This window comes from Natator depressus, chromosome 1 (genome assembly GCF_965152275.1).
Source record: "Natator depressus isolate rNatDep1 chromosome 1, rNatDep2.hap1, whole genome shotgun sequence".
NCBI classification, from domain to species: Eukaryota; Metazoa; Chordata; order Testudines; family Cheloniidae; genus Natator; species Natator depressus.
The window spans coordinates 182794811-182815083 of record NC_134234.1 but is presented as its reverse complement, the minus strand read 5'-3'; the positions used below and the strand labels follow the sequence as shown (position 1 = coordinate 182815083).

The following is a 20273-nucleotide window of genomic DNA, read 5'->3' as shown; positions in this document are numbered from 1 at the left end:
CAGCACTTTGAGGGCTGGAGAATTGCTTAAAAACTCTCTCCTGCTTCTGGACATCCTTCTGGGTTAGTGGTTCTTGGTCCACTGCAAGGCAAGTGTCTCCTTTCTATTGCAACTGGGAGAAGGTCTGACGCTGTTTGCAAAGTCTGTTCACTGCCAAAGTGTGTCTGCCCAAAGGGCAACACTCAATGGTTCTTTGTCACACTTGGTTGCTGATGAGCGAGGTGGGGTTTCTGACTTGTGGATTAGAGGCTAAGGTAAAGGGGAAAGAACTAAAATAAATGACAAAGATGATAGATAAATCCTCAGTGAGCAGGTTTTTTAACGAAACAGCCCGACTGGGTAAATTGTTGCCTTGCTGCTCTTTCATTGATCCATGTCTAATTCCATCTCTGCTTTTTTCAAACCTTTTTGAGAGAATTTCAACAATCAAGTTTTATGTCACGTGCATGGGGAGGAGAGACTGGATACTAAAACATAGTCCTTTCTCCTGAGTAAAACTGCAATTTATTCTCAAATCCTCCTCCTGCTTTGTTTGAAGGAATGAGGTAGACTTTATTCATACAAGCTTGGCTGCTCTTTCTCCGTAGTAACGTGGGAGGAAACATTCTGCTATTCAGATTCTCATTTCAAATCTCTGCAGAGCCTGATAGTGAAAAAGCCCAAAAGGTAACCCCCAGATGGCCGGTTAGCTCAGTTGGTTAGAGCGTGGTGCTAATAATGCCAAGGTCATGGGTTTGATCCCCGTATGGGCCACACCTTTGAGGGGGGAGGGATAGCTCAGTGGTTTGAGCATTGGCTTGCTAAACCAAGGGTTGTGAGTTCAATCCTTGAGGGGGCCATTTGGGATTTGGGGCAAAAATTGGGGATTGGTCCTGCTTTGAGCAGGGGGTTGGACTAGATGACCTCCTGAGGTCCCTTCCAACCCTGATATTCTATGGTGAACTTCTGAAACTTAATGGTAACATCCCTGCTATATCACAAATACATGGTAAATATTTGAAATCTGTTTAAAGTTGTAGATTGTGGTATTGCAGACAGTTCATTTGTAAAGTACACATGCAATTCTCAGTATCAGGGTCTAAAAGACAGTATATTCTCTGGGTTGCAGACCATATAACAGGCTAGCTAATCTACTCAAGAACCATGCAAGTGAGGATCTGTATCTTGCATACAAATTCTCCTACCAGCTAGCTTAGTATCTGTCTTCTGGTGGTACCCACTAAGTGATGCTTCAGAAGATTTACAACATTCTTTATGCTCTTGGGATCTAACCTATGTTGAATCAGAAGGTACTGGGACAGGTTACTGCCTGAGTGGCATCAGTGCCTAAGCCTCATTCTTTGATATGAATTTAGGCATCCTCATATCTTTCTTTTCTTAATTATAAATGTGACTCCTAGACAAATTATCTAGACCTCTTAAATACAGCGTCTATTCTGATGAACTACTAAGGCACCGTAGGCCACAGATTGCAAATATGTTGCATAAAAGATTTAATTTAGTTAATCGCAGCACCAATAATTTAATCAAGAATCTGCTTGTTCTCTGACAGCAGAAAGAGGTGCAGCTGATTAATTTTCACTACACTTTATAATTTTGAATACATCCATCATGTCTAATGTAAATGTTCTTTTCCACGTGTAATCTTTGCACACTCATGTCTTCACACATAATTAAATATATGCAGTTGTCCTCTGCCAAATTCATTCACTATTTGGTGTTTCTTGAAGAGAGATGAACAAAGTTGAAGGCAAGACTCCAAGTTAGAGAAGTACCATGGTCTGCTACATCAACTTGGTAGCAGCGACTCTTAAAAGATCTCATCTCACGTCTGCCGTTGGCCTGTTCCCTTCATTTTCTTCCCACTTTCAGCAGCGGATCCTCCAGGTTCAAAGCTGTCCAATGTAGATAATTTACAGTATTTTTATAGCTGCCTATTGTAGACATGACACTTCAATACCTTGTGCCATGTATTGTGTTTTAAACAGCTGGAGTGTCTTTTTAATCCTTTAAAGAAAACTCCACTAACATTTACTGTGTTGGAGCCACAGGCTCCACTTCAACTCAGTATCAGCTTCTCCTCCTCTAATGAAACTTCCACACCAAGTTTTAAGACATTCTCCCTACTAACGCCTCAGCATGAAAACCAGTTCTTTACTTTAACTGCTTGTTGCGCACCATCTTTAAATCAACATTGGATATGTTTTCCCCATAATTATTATTCTTAAGTTTGAAGGACATTTAGTTTAAAAAAGCAAACAAATCCGTCTGATGCTGCATTGAGGGGGAGATGGACTGGATGCCCTAAATGAACTTGTATTACATTAAGGCTTAGTTTTCCTTTATAGAAATTTCTCAGTTGATCATATTAGATTCAGTAATTGTCTTTACTAGTCTATCCTTAGACATACATTGCATGAACTGTAAGTAGCAGGATTCCTCTTTACTGACTCTTGTAGAGAGAAGCCCTGTTTTGGAGTTGATGACTTTGAAAAATAATATCCATGTTAGCATAAATACCTCTGCTACTTCATACCTGTATTTGCTTTTTAGCAGTTGGCAGTATCCTCCAGTCCTGTAGACTTACAGGTCTTAACTTCCTCCTTTGGTATTGTCTTTGTTTAAAACTACACTCATCTCCCATCAGAATTCCTTTCAAAACTATTATTTATAGTGGCTACAGGTCTGCTAGACATTAGATAGCTCTATAGGTCTTGGACAAAGCCCCCAGCACACAGTGCCTTTGTAGTGCTCCTGCTGCATCACTTCTGGCTGAGTGTTGTGCAGAAGAATATTACTGCTAGTCATAGACAAGGGCATCTTCCTCAGCAGATCTTGGCTTAATTCTTTCATCACACCATCACCCTTCCGTTCTAATCTTGTGCTTATATTGGAGTTGTCATACTGAATTAGTCCATTTAGTCCAGTATCTTGTCCAACAGTGGCCAGTGCCAGAAACCCCATATATAACATTATGGAATAACCTGTTGAGAGCTGAAGCATGAGGGTTTTATACTTTTTCTAAGATGTATTTTATCCTACCTAGGGTAAGTGGTTCTTTTCATTAGCTGTATAGTCCTTCAAAATCTGCCTGTGTTCTTGAGAGTATCTTGTGCCAATGGGTTCCACAGAATTCCTTGTTCAGTTTCACTAGATGGTATCTTGTTGTCCTATGATGAGGGTAAACGACCTTATATTTTACCTTCTGTACAGCTTTAGTTATTGTATAGACTTCCTATAATGTCCCCTTTCCCGATAGTCCTCATTGCTTCAGTCTCCACATAAATAATTAATCTTTATGGCTGTAATCACTTCCATTGCTCTTCTTAGAATGCTTTCTGCTGTCATTCTTGAGCTAGTGGGCCCAGAGCTGAACACGGTGATCCAAATGAGGGTGTACCATTGACTAATATGATATGTTCAGGAGGTGTAAGAAGTTAATTGCAGTTAACACACATGATTGATTCAAAGTAAATTAAAGTGGTTGGTTTTTTTTTTTTTTTTGGATGCATGCTAATTGCATACCTCTGAGATAGGGCTTGGTGGGGAGGGAGACATGGCCAGTCTTAAGGATGGCGGGGCGGGGCGGGGGGGGGGGCACTCTAACTGGTGTATTCCTAGAGTGCTCTCACTGAGTACAAGCTGCCATGATCCTTCCCAGTTTGTGCAATCTGCAAGTATAGGCTAGAGTAGTTCACTAAACTTCCCTTTTAAAATTGAGACATCAAATTCACCTAGGCATTCATTGTGTATGTTCCCATACTTAACCTTGGCTTGGTGTAGTTATATGCTCAAAGCAGGCAAATTTCCATATGTATCATGATAGTAGAAAGGGGATTCAGCAGCCTCTTTACTGCCTTGGAAATGGGAGAGGTCTGCATGGACCATATACACTATCAATGGACTAGACTACTTCGTGCAAACATGCTGCTTGGGACTTAAGGTGAGAAAGAAGGGAAGATAGCTTCTGTGCTGAGCATGGCTGCTATGGTGGGGAAAAAGAGGCAACAGTCTACATTGCTTTCAACATAAACACCCATGGAGGCACCCTGGAGAGTGTCTCTCTCGAAGCAGATAATCTGACATACTCCAGCCTTTTGCTATTAGGGAGGGGGTACGGGGGGTGATGTTTTCCCTTCTATGTCCACAGCAGCAGGTCAGGCCAAAGCTTCTGTCTTCCTTCGCTATCTTCAGCGTAAGAGACAATCTCTAACTGCCTTTGTATTTTGACAGTAGTTCATACTGGCAGATGCACTACCCAGATGTGAGGTTGAGTTACTGTATATTACACACTACCTCCTCTTGCTGCAAATGCATGAGTTAGCAGCAGTGCATTCCAGACCGGCGGAATCCTGCATCTGGCATGAACAGGTCTAGTCACCTTCATAGCAATTTGTTGGATGGAGAGAGGGAGGAAAGAGTTCAAACACCAAAGGTTGTAGGCAGGAAACTGAGTTTTATTTTAATACTACTAATGAATGAGTTTGCTAGTTCTCCTCCATCTGGGAGCAAAGGACACTGTACTTCTCTAGACTTACAGCATAGTGGGATAGAGCATTTAGAAATTCCTCCAGTGGGCAGAGAGCTGCTCTGCATCCTCTCACCAATTGTTCCTGCAGAGAGACAATCAAGTTTACACCCATTTAGTAAATGACATATACTTATGTTGCCAAAACCCCTTTTGTATGATCTCAAACAGATGATGAGGCAGAGGATAAAGAACTTTGCCAAAAGGTCCCATTGAATCAGTGGCCAGGCCAGAAAGATAATTAGGCTCCTCCCTACTCATCTTGTGGGTGAGTGTTTTAATTATGTTCCCTCTGACAGCCGAAATCTCTTATTCCACAGCTTAGTGTGCTGGAAATCTGCTGCAAGACCTACTATCTAGCCACTTGCATTGCAGAGCCACCATTGAGTCCTTACCTCTCCATTGTAAGACAGATGTACAAACCATTCTTTGGACTGGCGATGCTGATAGAGTTCCACTGTCACATCTGCAGCATAGGGTGGCCACTTGTGATCAAAGGTCCCCAGTGCCATCAACAGAGGGATGAGGGTAACGTCATGAGCAGCATAGAGAATGAGCTTTCTGAGGGGTGGGAGGAGAGATACTAAAATAAACATTTTGCATTTATTTCTGTGGATATCTAGCTACCACCTGCATGCCTTTGTTAATGGTGGATTAGCTTTTAAAACTCAGATAATGGTTGCATACACAGCTGTTCCTTTACTCATACACACTCAATGTCTAAGTAAATTGGCTCTTTACAGGTGCAGCCAGTCACTGATGGTAGCTAGAAAGACAATTATATCGTCCTGTACCTGGCTTCTGTAGCAGGAAATGATGGATCCATTGCTTTCATTATATTCTCATGTACTGCATAGAGAAGAGGACCAACACACATCTGGAGAACCTCTCTAGAACAGATGGAATTGGAAATTAGCCTGAACAAAAAACTGTGGTCCACACAAAAAAAGTTGGTGAACTCTTGATCTGTCCCTTTATTTCCCTTTCCCATTTTGTTTGCTCCGATATTCGGATACTCAACCTGGGGTCATGACTATACCCTCCACTTCCATAATGGCTTGAAGGAAGGGGGAATCCTGAAACATTGTTTTAATGCAGGGTCAAAATATGGAGAGGTTGAGAACCACAGCCCTAATAAAAGGGGAAAGCATTCCCATCACCCGAGAAGAGCTGCTGGGCATTGCAGGTGGGGGACTCTTTTTTTTTTTTAAGGAAAAAATATCATGTCCTTCGGCAAAGTTAGCCTCCTATCTCCTTTTACGAACAATTGTGAAACGGTTACTCAGCTATGTATATCAGCTGAAAATGTTCTGCAAGTCGTGTGCTGCAGGCCTACTCTTCCCACCTGTATCAACCCCTCTCTTTGCAGCCCAGCTGTGCGTTACAGGTGATGCACCACCGGGATAATCCTCTGCCTGGTGGAAATCAGATTCCACATGTCTGGAATGACATCCTGCAAAAGGGATTCTTTGCTCATCCAGCCCCAGCCTCCCATGCTGGAACCTTCCCCGCTTCCCCACTCAACCTAGTGAAGTGCAGAACTTTTCCTTCAGGCTGGGGTCTGGAGATACGGGACATCACCTTGAATTGTGTTCCAGAATGTAAATCATTGAGTCGATAGATCGACGCTCAATCGTTTTCAGGAAGTTCTTCAGCACGAGGCAGCTGGGCAAGTCATGTACCTGAAAGAACATGTGGGGTGTAACAACCAGTGTGCAGGTACCGAGGACACATACACACTCACACCTAAACAGGTGTTCATGGGCTAAGTGTCACAATATGCACACTTCACAGGTCTGTACTTGCTGTTGGAAACTAAATTGTGATGGGTGTTGCAGTTTTGGGGGAATTTAACATAAGGAGCTGGCCCTTATACCAACTGCAAGGTTTATATATATTTCTCAAGCTTTCACTCACATAAAAAGCACTGAAGGTGCTCTTGGCACTTACGATGGACGCACAGAGCTATTCGGCTGACAGCCAGACCAGGTGAATCCTATTAGTTCCAATGTGAATAGGGCTATAAAAAGGAGTTTGAGCCTCTCTCTTTGAGACAGGGAACTTTGAGCAAAGACAGAATCCTGCAAGAAAAAGCCCTGGAACCAGCCAAACTCAAGAGGCAGGATAGGTCAAGGTCTATGTAAGTTAACAATAAAGGCAAACTTCAGGAAGGCAGTAAATTTGGATCATATGTACTGTGGTAGGAGCCGGGTGGAAATACTGCCTGCCTGTAGGCCCAGTTCTTTGCATGCTGATTAGAGCTAGGTAAATAATAGTAGGAAAATTTTTTGCAAATATATAGGCCAATATTTGAATTATTTACTAAGCTTTGTAAGCTGAGTAAAGGAAGAAAAATATTTCTTTAACTTATTTCAGGGGTGGGGGAGAACTTGCCATTTAAATAAATTTGTCTATTTTACAACCACATGCCCGCCAACTCTTGTTGGTTAGAGAAGAGGTTGCTCTGAACCTTGCTTCATATTAAAACAATCTTCCTCAGGCTGCTACTTTCCAAGAGCTGCATCCAGCCAACTGGGCTGCACAGGTAGATGCCTGTGGAACGCCATTGACTTTATGGGGCTCTGCATATCCACAGGGGTCTACCTGTGTGGATCAGCTTGCAGGATAGAGGCCTGACATTGCTTCAATTATGTCCAACCTCACCTGCTCAGCGAAGATGTTGTCGAGTAGAAGAAAAAAATCCACAGGCTTCTCACTGTCGATCCCCATCTCCTCTCGAATCATCTTCAGATCATCCGAGATGCCCGGCTGCAACAAGACACTTTCCATTTTACCCCTGTCAAGAAAAAGGAGGCTTTTTAGATCCTCAGGCATGCTGACAAGAGCAACAAGATAGCCACAAGAGAACCTCCCTGCTCGTTGGGTAAGGCTGTCTTCCAGGAGTGCATGGGGGAAGAGAATGGAAACCGCTTAGTGCTGGATGGTGTCCCAGCATTTGGAATGCTGACACTAGAAGAGACAGATTCTCAGTGTCTGAGCTGATGCTGAGATTTTAGATTTGTCAGTAGGACTCTAACCTGGGGAGGAGATGTTCATTCCAAGGAGGAAATCTAAATGAGACACAAGCATTTCAAAAGAAAAGGACACACTCAGCAATGATTACATATCAATTAGTAGGCGGTGTCACTGGAACTCAGCCCACCTGTACCTCCAGGGAGCACTACTTTGCCAAGCTTGCCTCACAAGGAATGAGCAGTGAAAAACCTCTGGACTGACTTCTACATTTGTTGTATTTATTATAGGGGCAATGCAGAGTGATGCCTTTAGTTAACTTGGCCTCTAGCCCCTCTTCAATTCTTTTTAAACTTTGCCAAACTTCACCCATTTGGGCAGTGAATGTCCATGCTGGATCTTTGCTTCAGTCTGAATGGGGGGGGCGCGGCGCGGCATGTTTCAGCAAAAACTCTTCAGCCTTTTCCCAGAACTAAATTGGGGGAAAACAGCTTTATCAATGTTAAAGAAAAAAGTCTGACCATTTCTTTCAACAGCTCTAGCACCTCACAAATCCATCCCTATTTGGCAATCCTCCCAAAAATTTTACACATCTGCAATTGTTCAGTGCTTGCTCCTTAGTGGTGTGAATGTTCCAGCTGCAGTGTGCATGTTCTCAGGCCTCATTGAGCTGCCTGCGGTAGTCAGCCTGCTTGCCTGTCCACTCCTTACTCCTGACCCCATCAAAATACACCCTACCTTGCAAAGTCAAGCACTCAGTTTTCATACGCCAGAATTAAGGTTGCCTCTTTGTGTGTGAGAATTCTGATACTCTACTAGGCTGTAGACAAAAGCGTGTCAAATAATCCAAGACAAGCCCAGTACATATGTGCAAAGGGGACAGAGTTAGATAGCACTGGCAACCTTAAAGCTGACATTTATTAACTTGAGTGCCTGACTTTAAAACCTTAATGTTCTTTTCATGTAGATTTTTATAAGAAATATTTTAAATTCTCAGATAAAAGCTTTGTTAAACAGGTGCTCAGCCTTAACTGCAATCAGTTAAGGGTATAAATATTACACGGATGTTGTAATGATCCCAAAACAAAACACTACACACGCCCTGGACATTCAGAGTTAAGGTTAAATTTAAAATAAATCCAAACACCTTAAAGAATGGAACTGTAGAGTTAAGGCTCCCAAGCAACCTTAACTCTGCCGTGTAGTGATGCCATGTTATAACCATACAATTATGATTTGTGCACAAGTGTCTGTAGTGATTAGATTAAACTGATTTTTCAAGAGCCATTAAATATTTTTTCCCACAGAGGGTCACTAATTCTTTATGCAACTGCACAGAGACAAGGAGTGCAGCCATTGCAATAGGACGAATTCAGTGAATGAGGAAAACATGGTGCTTTCAGTTATTAGCAGCGATGTGCCATGATGGGGACCTCATAAGGAGAGATGTGACTGGGGATTACCTGCTCAAATGCTTCAGGCGCCGGCAGTTCTGGTAATTGGGGTAGAGGATTTCAGTGCTTGCTTCATCAGTGACAATAGTGATGGGTCCTGTGGAATGGACAAGAGGAGGCTTCTGTTATCTCTAGCATAACTGGGTTTGCCTTATACTAGATCTGCTTTCACCAGTACAGGAATACAGAATTGGGCCTTTGTGCAAGACCATCTCCTATTAAAGTCAATTTCCTTGTGCAAGGTCTCACCTTTGTCCTCATGTCCTTCCAAGGCTCTGCCAGATTCTATTTTTGTTAATCAATATTTACATTGTGGTACCACCTAGAGGCCGTTCAGTTTGGAGCCTCATTGTGCACGGCTGTGGGCATACAGATCATAAATGGCAATCTCTGCCTCAAAGAGTTTATTGCTGTAGGAATCTTAATTGAGCCAGGGTGTGTGCGCGAGTGTCTGTGTGTGGTATTTCCTACTGCTGAGTTTAGTATTACTGTGTACCACAAAATATATTCCTCCCTGTTACCCATTAAGAGTTATGAGCTGGTAGGTAATTTTACTGCTGCCAGGACATTCAAGCCTAGGGACCAACAGCAAATGAGATGCTCTCAAGACAGTCATATCTCTAGGGCCTGCTCCCTGTGACATTAGTCTCACATTGGTGAGCTTCAGGTTGCAGGTGAAGGTGTTTCTGGATGGTCAAACTTAACAGGGCTCAGGACTCTTACAAGCAGAATGCTCCAGGTTCTCTAGAGAGACATTTCGGACCTGACAATGTAATGTGGCCTACTCTTCATTTCTCATTGCCTGTTTCTGACGCTGGTAAATGCTGCCCTACTCAGTCAAGCTGAGCTTGCAGCACCAGTGGGAAGGGATCAAGGATGGGCATCAACATGAAGCCAAGGAAGAGACAGAGCACAAGGCAAACTGACAACTCATGCACTAGGCAGGAGATCCTAGATGGGAGAAAGAGTAACAGAAGGGTGGTGGGGAGACAGCAACCTGGGGACCAGAGCAGTTGGGATGTGTGAGAGGAGAGTGTATCTAGGGTAGATAGAGGGTGGGAAGAACAGTCAGAAATGACCCCCCACACACACACCATACCTTCTTTATGCTGTTGGAACAGCCCAGCCAGCAGACACCGCGTGGACTCCAGATTGCGAACAATATTAGTGGAACGGATGCTGAAAGAGAGAAGGCAGCTTGTGAACTGTAAACAAGGCCACATCCAAGAACAACCTGTTGGACATGGGACCTTGATCTCCTCATGAATCAGCAGCTCCAGATCCCCACTGTCAATATTAGCAAAACCTGAAATGGCAACTCAGACACCGGAAGGCACTAGTGCAGTGGTTCTCAAACTTTTGTACTGGTGATCCCTGTCACACAGCAAGCCTCATAGTGCAAACTCCTCCCCCCCCCCCACTTAGAAATTAAAAACACTTTTTAAAAAAAATATTTAACACTATTATGAATGCTGGAGGTGAAGCAAGGTTTGGGGGTAGAGGCTGACAGCTCGTGACTCCCACATGTAATAACCTCATGACCCCTGCCTCCCCCTCCCCCCCCCCCCTCCGGTTTGAGCACCCCTGCACTAGTGACTCCTGGTACAAAGTTGTACTGGCCATGTGGGAGGTGTCAGAGGCCTGCAGTGAGAAACACTGCGGGAGGAGGATGTCAGTCAGGGAGCTTTCATCCAAGAAGTAAAAGTGAGGGCTGTGGGGGGGACTCATGCAGGAATTTTCAGAAACTCACAAGACCTCAGAAGGTTTGAACACCGGAGATAGAAAGTTGATCTTCTCCACATAGCTTCTCCTCAGCCTTTCCCCCAGTTCAAACATCTGCTGCATCCCCACTGTTGTCAGCTGCCCAGCAATGACACCACCCTGGGGAGAGAAACAGCAGTCACATTCAGTGCCTGGAAAGATTAAAGTCTTGAAGAGGAACCTGATCAAGGGGAAAGAGTCTCTCACCTTCAGTGTGGTCTTTTTGTACTGATCTTCATAAGGGGAGTGGGGTTTTGGCCCACCAGAGAGGTCAGTTACTGTGTAATCAAACTGGGTTTGAGCAGGGACTTCTAAGAGAGTTGGATGCCACTCCACCTGATGCAAAAACATGAGAGAAATGCTTCAGTAGAAAATAATAATCTTCCAATCGCATCAGAACTACTCTGGGCTACACCAAAGCATGGGGGAACACACTGCGCTGCCTCTGCAATAATGAGACAGGATCAGGTAATACATAGTACATGACGCTATCATCTCCTGTTATATAGCACAGCATCTTGGAATGTATGGTGCTAGGACATCTGAGACCCTCCATTATTGAGATATGCAACATGACCTCTCTGTTGCTCCTGAGAACCTCCAGCGCCGAGACAGCCATACCCCTCTAGCAGCTGAAGAAATAACAGGTGATCACACCTGCTACTAACAGCAAACTGAATTTCTCCTTGAGCTAAATGGTAGAGCTAGTACTCTCAGATTCAAGAGCTCCCAATCGGAGTCCACGAAAAGCTGGGTCAATCACAATGATGCCCAGGTAAGTGGGGTAGTGTAGTGCCTGCTTACTGGAGCAGCCTGCATAGCAAGTGCTCATTGCCTTGGCACAGCTCTCTGTGTCTGAGTATTGGGAGTCGAGCACTTGGTTAAAGTGGCAAGTAGAAATGGTTTTGCCACTTCAGTGGCAGGGAGCGTGAGAGGGATGATCTCTACTGCTGCTGCTGTACTGGCAAGATCTAGCCATTTTTTACTCCAAGCCCTAAATTTGTGCCACCTACAACAGAAAACTGAAGCCAGTACCCATTGTACCAGTACAAAGACGGCGTGGACCCGGATGGATCTTGGTTCAAAAGGGCAGCAAAAAATTGGATCTAGCTGGTATTTGGCAAACACTGTAATTAAAAGTGGCTTTGTGCACTTAAACAGATACGTATCTTCTACAGTAACAATGTGTAGTTACATACGTTTGGAGAAAATGTGACACTGTAGTTGGATCTCTGCACATGATGCTATTTAAGTTAGAAGTGTGACAGACATCTTTCTGAGAGTGTCAGATGCCAAACACTATTTTATATCAGATACTGAGTGTGGCTAAGGGATAGGACATCAACAGCTTCTCAGTACACAAAAGTGAATTTATAGTATTTCCATGTAGTTAAACTAGTGATCATAATTATGTGTACTTCTACAGTAACAGAGGATCCAGTTCTGCCTCAGCTATGCACCCACACTAACTTCAATAGAACATGTTCGGGCACTCAATATTAACTACGTTTTAAATTAATACATCAGAACCGTGCTAAACTGCAACTTCCTAATTCCCATGTTTAAATAAATGGTGTGAACCCTCTTCTCAGCAAAGATTTAACAGCAGACTCCTGTAGTGAGGTTTCATATTGCCAAGACATTACTTTTTCACATTATTAGAGAGTATGTTTACTACCACGCCATATTGTATAAATAATTAAAATTAAACTACAGCTATCACAATAAATGAATAGAGAACACTGTAATGAAATAGCTTTGTTATTCTGTTCATTTACTAATTAAAAAAAATCAGCACTTGGTAATGGGACTCCCTGTTGTCACGCCAAATGAGCAAGGCTTTATAGTATTGTTAATTGCATCTAACTTTAATTAATTACTATTTTATCCAATATTGCTATTTTTTCCAAAATGGTATCCTAACAATTCTGACTCCCTTTATCCTGTTTGGATTTCTGTACAAGTCAATTTGAATCAGAGATCTATCTCATCCCTGTTTTAAAGACAGCCATTACACCACCCCTGGCTAACATATCTACCAAAGCCACAAATTTGATAGCAATCTAGATCACAGTTGGAACCACATTTGGAACCAAACACTCATAAGCATAGTTGCACTGAACACACTAACATCAAATATGATCTGACCAACACTAGACAAGATGCTCCCTCTTCTTCCACCACACCAGCTCCATTTATTATCTACACAGATAGTAAAAACCTAAGATATAGGGGCGAAAATGAACATGTTCTGATAGGATTCAGATACCACATCCAGGAGTTGGAAGATTCACCAAGTCTGAATCCCTGCACGTACAAATGTCTCTGAAGCAGGGCACTGACTATGTTTGGGAGGTACAGTGTCGTTAGATTCTTAGGTCCAAAGCCCTTACCTAGGAATTGCAGGTGTTCTCAGCATGATGACCAAAGGGCAAGCTAACCTTGCAAAAAGACACGTGTTACCCTTCAAAGGCACTTTGGTCTTTTGGGGTGTTTAGGCTTTAGAAACAATTTATGAGATGCCCAAAACAAAAAAACCCCAGAGTCCAGGCCAGAAGCCCCACCACCAGGCGGCACCATTTCCCAGTGTTGGATGCCAGAACCACCAGGCTCCCCAAGACAAAGGGCTGCCATGTCTTCGCTTTGTCAAACCCATCCTGTTCACCGAGGATCTCCTCTCCTCCTGCTAAACCACACTGCCACTTCCCTGAAGGATAACTGCTCTTCTCCTCATAAATAAGTGTAAAGCACACAGCAGGTAGGGAGGTAGGGGAGAATGGTGTACAGATAAGCATTTTGTTTGTAACACTAGTTGTCATTATACAGAGTAATTGATTTTGAGTTGAGAGAAGAAAACTAAAAATTAAGTGGATCCAGTAGTGGATTTCCGTCCTCTCCTCCCAAGCTTTATTGCACCAGAATGCACTGGGAACCAGACTTTTCTAGTGCAAGGGCACTGAATAGAAGTGTTGTTTGTAAGGAGCCAACATGGCCTAATAGACTGGGGCTTCGGAGACCTGATTTCTAGTCCTAACTCTGCTGCAGGGAGGAGACCTTAGGTAAGTCATGTCCCCTTGTGCCTCAGTTTCTCCCATCTGTTAAATGAGGATAATGAGACTTCCTTTGTAAAACGCTTTAAAATCTAGTAATAAAAGAGAAGTGGTATTATTGAATGGTAAAATGTGGGAACCAAAATACAGTTAGGTCCAGAAGAATCCAAATGCTAGATCTGATATTTTGCCACTCTAGTTGATCTGCCAGGGTCCAAATTTTACTATTGTAGTGTCGTCAGCTATACTTGTTTATAAATATGGTACAGAAACTGGGAGTTCACTCAGAGCTCAGTCTGGACTGTGAATCAGCTGTACCAGGAAGAGTCAGAATTCACACTTTAGCACAGTAGTACTTGTCTACTTGCCAGTACACACTACAGTTTAGGAACAAAAATTACATAGATTTTACTTGAAGTCAAATTTTAAAAAACAACAAAACACTTCATGGTTGTGCTCTACTGCTCTCTAGTGCAGTGCTACTCAAAGTGGTGGTCCGTGGACCGGTGCCGGTCCGCGAGCCATTGGCTGCCGGTCTGCGCGCACATTGGAAAAAAAATTTGCCAGTCCCCCCCACATCAGATAGCTTGAGAAGCACTGCTCTAGTGCACACCCTGGCACTGCAGATACTCTCCTCTCTCCCCAAGATACAAGGACAGCAGCTTCCTCTGCTCCTCAGATCGGCCACACCGCCCTTACGTCCGGAGTTTCCAGTAGCCCCCGCTCACCTGCTCTGGTTTCGGGATAGGCCTTAAAGGAGTGCGAGCTCCATGCCGAAATATGACCTGGACCAACTTCAGCTCCAGCTGAGGGCGATCGCTGCTGTACTGAGTTTTGTCCCTTCTCAGCTCAGCCAGGGCTACCCTCTTCTGGTGCACACAGAAAGCCAGGGTGCCCACGACACCCACTCGAGCCCAGATACCCATGCCGAGGGGCTGTCCTCCCTAACGGATGCGGCGTGTGGATTAGTTTATGTAATGGCAGCCCTGGGAAAGGGCGGCGGCGCAAGGAGGCTGCACCTCAGCCCGCGAATTCAGCCGCCGCCCACAGGCGGCTCGGGGGCGGCCAGACAGCAAGTGTGAAAAATCAGGGCCAGTTTCGGGGGTGGCCGTGGTGACAGCGGCGTTTGTAAGGCAAAGCCCCTAATATGGGAACGTCTGGTCACCCCAGCTGGGGGGCAAGGGGGAGGCTGTTCACACACCCCCCCCCGCCCCTTCCTTTAGCACAACCCGTGAGCGAGGTGCCAGGGCTAAGCCCAGCTCCGCCCGGGGCCAGCCCGGGGGGAGGCAAAGCGTCACGTCGCAGCAGCAGCCACTGCCTCCTCCTCTCCCTGCCGCAGCTGGGGGGCCCAGCTAGGCGGCAGCGGCAGCAGCCCCGCTCCTGGCGCGCGGGGGCGGGGGCGGGGGGGAGCGGACCCGTCCCCGTCCCCGCTACAAACTCCGGAGCCTCCCAGCCGGACCCGAGGCCAGTTCGATCACCCCGGACAGTGAGAAGAGCGGCGCTACGCACAGGATTATGGGAAATGTAGTTTTCCCACCAGCGTTCTCCCTTGCTGGGAGCCCGCGGAGAGACTACAACGCCCAGGAGGCAGCGCGGCGAGGGGGCCCCTCCTCTTTCCTGGTGGCGTTCGCTGCGCGCTCACCTGTGAACTGGGAGGGCGACGGGACGAGCTCTGTGGAGATAGCGCATGCGCTGAAGAAGGACTCTCGATGCGGGGTGGGGGTCTCGCGCCGTGGCTGGCACGCGTGCTGCGCTCGCGGCTCCCTGAAGTTCCCGCAGGGGTGGGTGCGGACTGAGGCGAGGCGTGTGCATTGGCGGGTGCCCTGGCCTTGGGGCTGGGCCACGCCCCCGCACCTACCAACATCTCTCCCTCCCTTTTCCCGTGTGCAGTCCACAGTGAGCGGCTCCCCGTGCCCAGCTGCAGAGATCATTCTTCCATGCTCCTCAGAGACTGCAGAGGGCAGGGCCACCCACCCTCTGCAACCCTCTTCTCCAACACCCCCAAGCTGGTCCCCTCCATAGTCTCCCATGCACCACAAGATGTTCAGGAAGCCCCCCTGCCCCAACACCCCAAGATGTTCAGGAAGCCAAACACTCCCCACAAAAAAGAGGCTTACAAGAAGTGGAAGATTGGACAAATGACCAGGGATGAGTATATAAATATTGTTCGGGCATGTAGGAATCAAATCAGGAAGGCTAAATCACACCTGGAGTTGCAGCTAGCGAGGGATGTTAAGAGTAACAAGAAGGGTTTCTTCAGGTATGTTGGCAATAAGAAGAAAGCCAAGGAAAGTGTGGGCCCCTTACTGAATGAGGGAGGCAACCTAATGACAGAGGATGTGGAAAAAGCTAATGTACTCAATGCTTTTTTTTGCCTCTGTCTTCACGAACAAGGTCAGCTCCCAGACTACTGCACTGGGCAGCACGGCATGGGGAGGAGGTGACCAGCCCTCTGTAGAGAAAGAAGTGGTTCGGGACTATTTAGAAAAACTGGACGTGCACAAGTCCATGGGGCCGGATGCGTTGCATCCCAGAGTGCTAAAGGAATTGGCGGCTGTGATTGCAGAGCCATTGGCCATTATCTTTGAAAACTCATGGCGATCGGGGGGAGTCCCAGAAGACTGGAAAAAGGCTAATGTAGTGCCAATCTTTAAAAAAGGGAAGAAGGAGGATCCTGGGAACTACAGGCCAGTCAGCCTCACCTCAGTCCCCGGAAAAATCATGGAGCAGGTCCTCAAGGAATCAATTCTGAAGCACTTAGAGGAGAGGAAAGTGATCCAGAACAGTCAGCATGGATTCACCAAGGGAAAGTCATGCCTGACTAATCTAATTGCCTTCTATGATGAGGTAACTGGTTCTGTGGATGAAGGGAAAGCGGTGGACGTGTTATTCCTCGACTTCAGCAAAGCTTTTGACACGGTCTCCCACAGTGTTCTTGTCAGCAAGTTAAAGAACTATGGGCTGGATGGATGCACTACAAGGTGGGTAGAAAGTTGGCTAGATTGTCGGGCTCAACGGGTAGTGATCAATGGCTCCATGTCTAGTTGGCAGCCAGTATCTAGCGGAGTGCCCCAAGGGTCGGTCCTGGGGTTGGTTTTGTTCAATATCTTCATAAATGATCTGGAGGATGGTGTGGACTGCACCCTCAGCAAGTTTGCGGATGACACTAAACTGGGAGGAGTGGTAGATACGCTGGAGGGTAGGAATAGGATAGAGAGGGACCTAGACAAATTGGAGGATTGTGCCAGAAGAAATCTGATGAGGTTCAACAAGGACAAGTGCAGAGTCCTGCACTTAGGACGGAAGAATCCAATGCACCGCTACAGACTAGGGGTCGAATGGCTAGGCAGCAGTTCTGCAGAGAAGGACCTAGGGGTGACAGTGGACGAGAAGCTGGATATGAGTCAACAGTGTGCCCTTTTTTCCAAGAAGGTCAATGGCATTTTGGGATGTATAAGAAGGGGCATTGCCAGCAGATCGAGGGACGTGATCGTTCCCCTCTATTCGACCTCGGTGAGGCCTCATCTGGAGTACTGTGTCCAGTTTTGGGCCCTACACTACAAGAAGGATGTGGATAAATTGGAGAGAGTCCAGCGAAGGGCAACAAAAATGATTAGGGGTCTGGAACACATGACTTATGAGGAGAGGCTGAGGGAACTGGGATTGTTTAGTCTGCAGAAGAGAAGAATGAGGGGGGATTTGATAGCTGCTTTCAACTACCTGAAAGGGGGTTCCAAAGAGGATGGATCTAGACTGTTCTCAGTGGTAGCAGATGACAGGACAAGGAGTAATGGTCTCAAGTTGCAGTGGGGGAGATTTAGGTTGGATGTTAGGAAAAACTTTTTCACTAGGAGGGTGGTGAAACACTGGACTGCGTTACCTAGGGAGGTGGTGGAATCCCCTTCCTTAGAAGTTTTTAAGGTCAGGCTTGACAAAGCCCTGGCTGGGATGATTTAGTTGGGATTGGTCCTGCTGTGGGCAGGGGGTTGGACTAGATGGCCTCAAGAGGTCCCTTCCAACTCTGATATTCTATGATTCTATGAAATCCAATCTCCTACTGTCATACCTGGACTCAGCTTCCTACGCTATGTCTAAAGGCTTGTCTACACTTGAAAATTCATTTGGATTAAGGTAGGGTGTGAATTTAAAACACAACAGCTCTTCCAGAATAGTCCCCTGTGTGGACATTATTATTCCCAAATAAGAGCGTTCATGTGGGTTGGTTAATTTCTCCCAAGCATATGAGCCCTTAATTAGGAAAAGAGAGAGAAATTAGGTTGGTGGTGGGTAATGTTGACCTCTTTTCCTCATCTGGACATATCCCTAGATACCAAATGTGTAGCAAGGCACTTCTCCACCCTTTAAACCAGGGGTGGGCAAACTACAGCCTGGGAGCCACATCCTGCCCTTCAGACATTTTAATCCAGACCTCAAGCTCCCACCAGCACTCAAGGGTCAGGGTCTTGCCCCACTCCTTGCATACCGTGGCTCCACGCAGCTCCCAGAAGCAGCAGCATGACTCCCCTCCAGCTCCTACACATAGTGGCAGCCAAGGGGCTCAGCCCACTGCCCCTGCCCCAAGTGCTGCTCCCGCAACTTCCATTGGCTGGGAACCATGGCCAGTGGGAGCTGTGGGGGTGGCACCTGTAGACAGGGCAGCATGCCGAGCTGCCTGGCTGCACCTCCAAATAGGAGCTGGAGGGGGGACATGCCGCTGCTTCTGGGAGCTGCTTGAGGTAAGCACCACCCGCAGTCTGCACCCTGACCCCCTCCCAACCCCTGCCCCAGCCCGTATCCCCCTCCTGCCCTCTGAAGCCCTTGATCCCAGCCCGAAGCACCCTCCTTCATCCCAAACCCTCATCCTCCTCCCTACCCCAGAGCCTGCACTACCAGCCAGAGCCCTCACCCCCCCCCCCCGCACCCCAACCACCTGCCCCAGCCCAGAGCCCTCTGGCACACTGAACTCTTCATTTTTGGACCCACTACAGAGCCTGCACCTCCCCCAGCCAGAGCCCTCCCCCCTCCTGTACCCCAACGCCCAGTTTTGTGAGCATTCATGGCTCTCCATAAAATTTCCATACCCAGATGTGGCCCATGGGCCAAAAAGTTTGCCCACCCCTTCCTTAAACTATCTGCATCCAGCTCTAGAACTGTACCTCCCATTCCATGCGTTTTAGTGACTGCTATAAAAAATGTTTGGAGGGCCTGTACTACACATTTGTGCTGGAATATAGTGGTCCTATTGATTTGTCAATCGCAAAAGTGCTGTTTATTTTCACAGAGCCAGGATTTCACTCTTGGTCTCTTAAGATACGAGCACACCTTGATCTGAGCTGAGATACCAGCTAACGGGCACAGTAGAACTCAAGATGCCATGCTCTATCTCTAGGCATAATCTAGGGTGATTGTATTGTGTGCTGGAACTTGTCATCTCCATGATATACATGTCCATATTATGAATGAAGTTGGTTGCAAGCTGTTCCATTTTATGCTGGTTTTGGGCAGCTTGGCAAATTGCCAGTGTACCTCCCTCAGGTGGGCAGTTTTTTAGGTGCCTCTGTATTAACCAGCAGAGCCTTTCCTGTGCAAATATCACCCTTTTTGTAGGCCCTGTTCCTTATGTTCTTGTAAAAATGGTTCAAATATACCTCTTTCCCCCTGGCCCTCAGGCTTGAAATATGATGGAGGATCTGTTAGGAATCCAGAGAGAGATGCTGAAGTCTAGTGAGTTTTATTGTCTGAAAAATAAATAAATAAAATCAAATAACCTCACAGTCCACTGGAGGGCTACAGTGAGTGCTGGAAAGGATTTGTACTGCTTGCTGAGAGTGTAATGAAGAAAGTGACCGTGGCAGAGAAAACAGTCCATTCACCTTTTTTATCTGGAAGGCAAACATTTAACATCCCCCAAGTTAGGGATTATGGGGTGGTCAGCTAGAACGCCTGTTTGATCTCCCTAGAGAAGGTGAAGGGGATTTGTGAGAGATTGTTGCAGGTATTTTGAAAGGTGGCACTGATAAGAACAATGTCTTGACAGCAGGTAGTTGAGAGTATTAGTGTATTCTGTCTGCTTTTAAAATATTGGAAAAGCAGAGAAGTGCGTGGGTGTTGGTAAGAGATGGTTTGTTGAGGAGAGACAGATACAATGTCAGAGACATTTAAGAGAGACTCTGCAGTGGTGCTGTGCCCTACCATCCGTCTGGGAGGCAGAAGCCTCTAGGGAGAAGAAAGGAAGGAAGAAGGGCCTAAAAGGGTGGTCTGCGCAGTAGTGGCTCAAAATGAATCCACCCCAACCACCGCTGCTAGGACCCAGGGAAATGGTCTTTCCTCTCTTTAGATAAAGGGGTTGGGAGCTCTACTGTCAGCACTTCATGTTGTAATTCTCTGATCTCCCCAGCTGCCTCCATGCTGGGCCTGCCATATGCACTGGCCTCCTGGCATTGGGGTGTCTCAGATGAGAACCTATAAAGCATAACACAATAGCCTGCTGCCTTCAAACACAATGGG

The 20273-nt window shown here is 46.1% G+C and overlaps 2 protein-coding genes and 1 non-coding gene across 3 annotated transcripts in view; 2 read left to right on the top strand and 1 right to left on the bottom strand.

The window, feature by feature from the left end:
* The first annotated feature begins 679 nt into the window (after positions 1-679).
* TRNAI-AAU (transfer RNA isoleucine (anticodon AAU)) lies at positions 680-753 on the top strand. The gene has a single exon. It is a non-coding gene; the product is annotated as a tRNA-Ile (tRNA).
* A 3689-nt stretch (positions 754-4442) lies between these two features.
* Positions 4443-15140, bottom strand: ACP6 (acid phosphatase 6, lysophosphatidic). Its single transcript, XM_074971813.1, has 10 exons — positions 14495-15140; positions 10924-11052; positions 10706-10836; positions 10055-10134; positions 8965-9052; positions 7193-7325; positions 6110-6210; positions 5323-5418; positions 4924-5089; positions 4443-4613 (listed from the first exon to the last, which is right to left on the bottom strand). The coding sequence occupies exons 1-10, from the start codon at positions 14690-14692 to the stop codon at positions 4488-4490; spliced, it is 1248 nt and encodes a 415-aa protein (XP_074827914.1). The 5' UTR covers positions 14693-15140; the 3' UTR covers positions 4443-4487.
* A 284-nt stretch (positions 15141-15424) lies between these two features.
* GJA8 (gap junction protein alpha 8) overlaps positions 15425-20273 on the top strand; it is a 113444-nt gene continuing 108595 nt past the window's right edge. Inside the window, exon 1 of the mRNA XM_074971823.1 lies at positions 15425-16747. The gene's annotated coding sequence lies outside the window, so the exon portion shown is untranslated. The remainder of the gene's footprint in view (positions 16748-20273) is intronic.

What these genes read in the sequence shown, in the direction of transcription:
- ACP6 (XM_074971813.1), bottom strand. Translation starts at nt 14,692, where the DNA reads ATGGGTATCTGGGCTCGAGTGGGTGTCGTGGGCACCCTGGCTTTCTGT. An exon ending in TTTCCTGCTACAGAAGCCAG is followed by an intron (nt 5,090 to 5,322) that starts GTACAGGACGAT and finishes CCCACCCCTCAG; the next exon opens with AAAGCTCATTCTCTATGCTG. An exon ending in ATCTGTCTTACAATGGAGAG is followed by an intron (nt 4,614 to 4,923) that starts GTAAGGACTCAA and finishes GTCTCTCTGCAG; the next exon opens with GAACAATTGGTGAGAGGATG.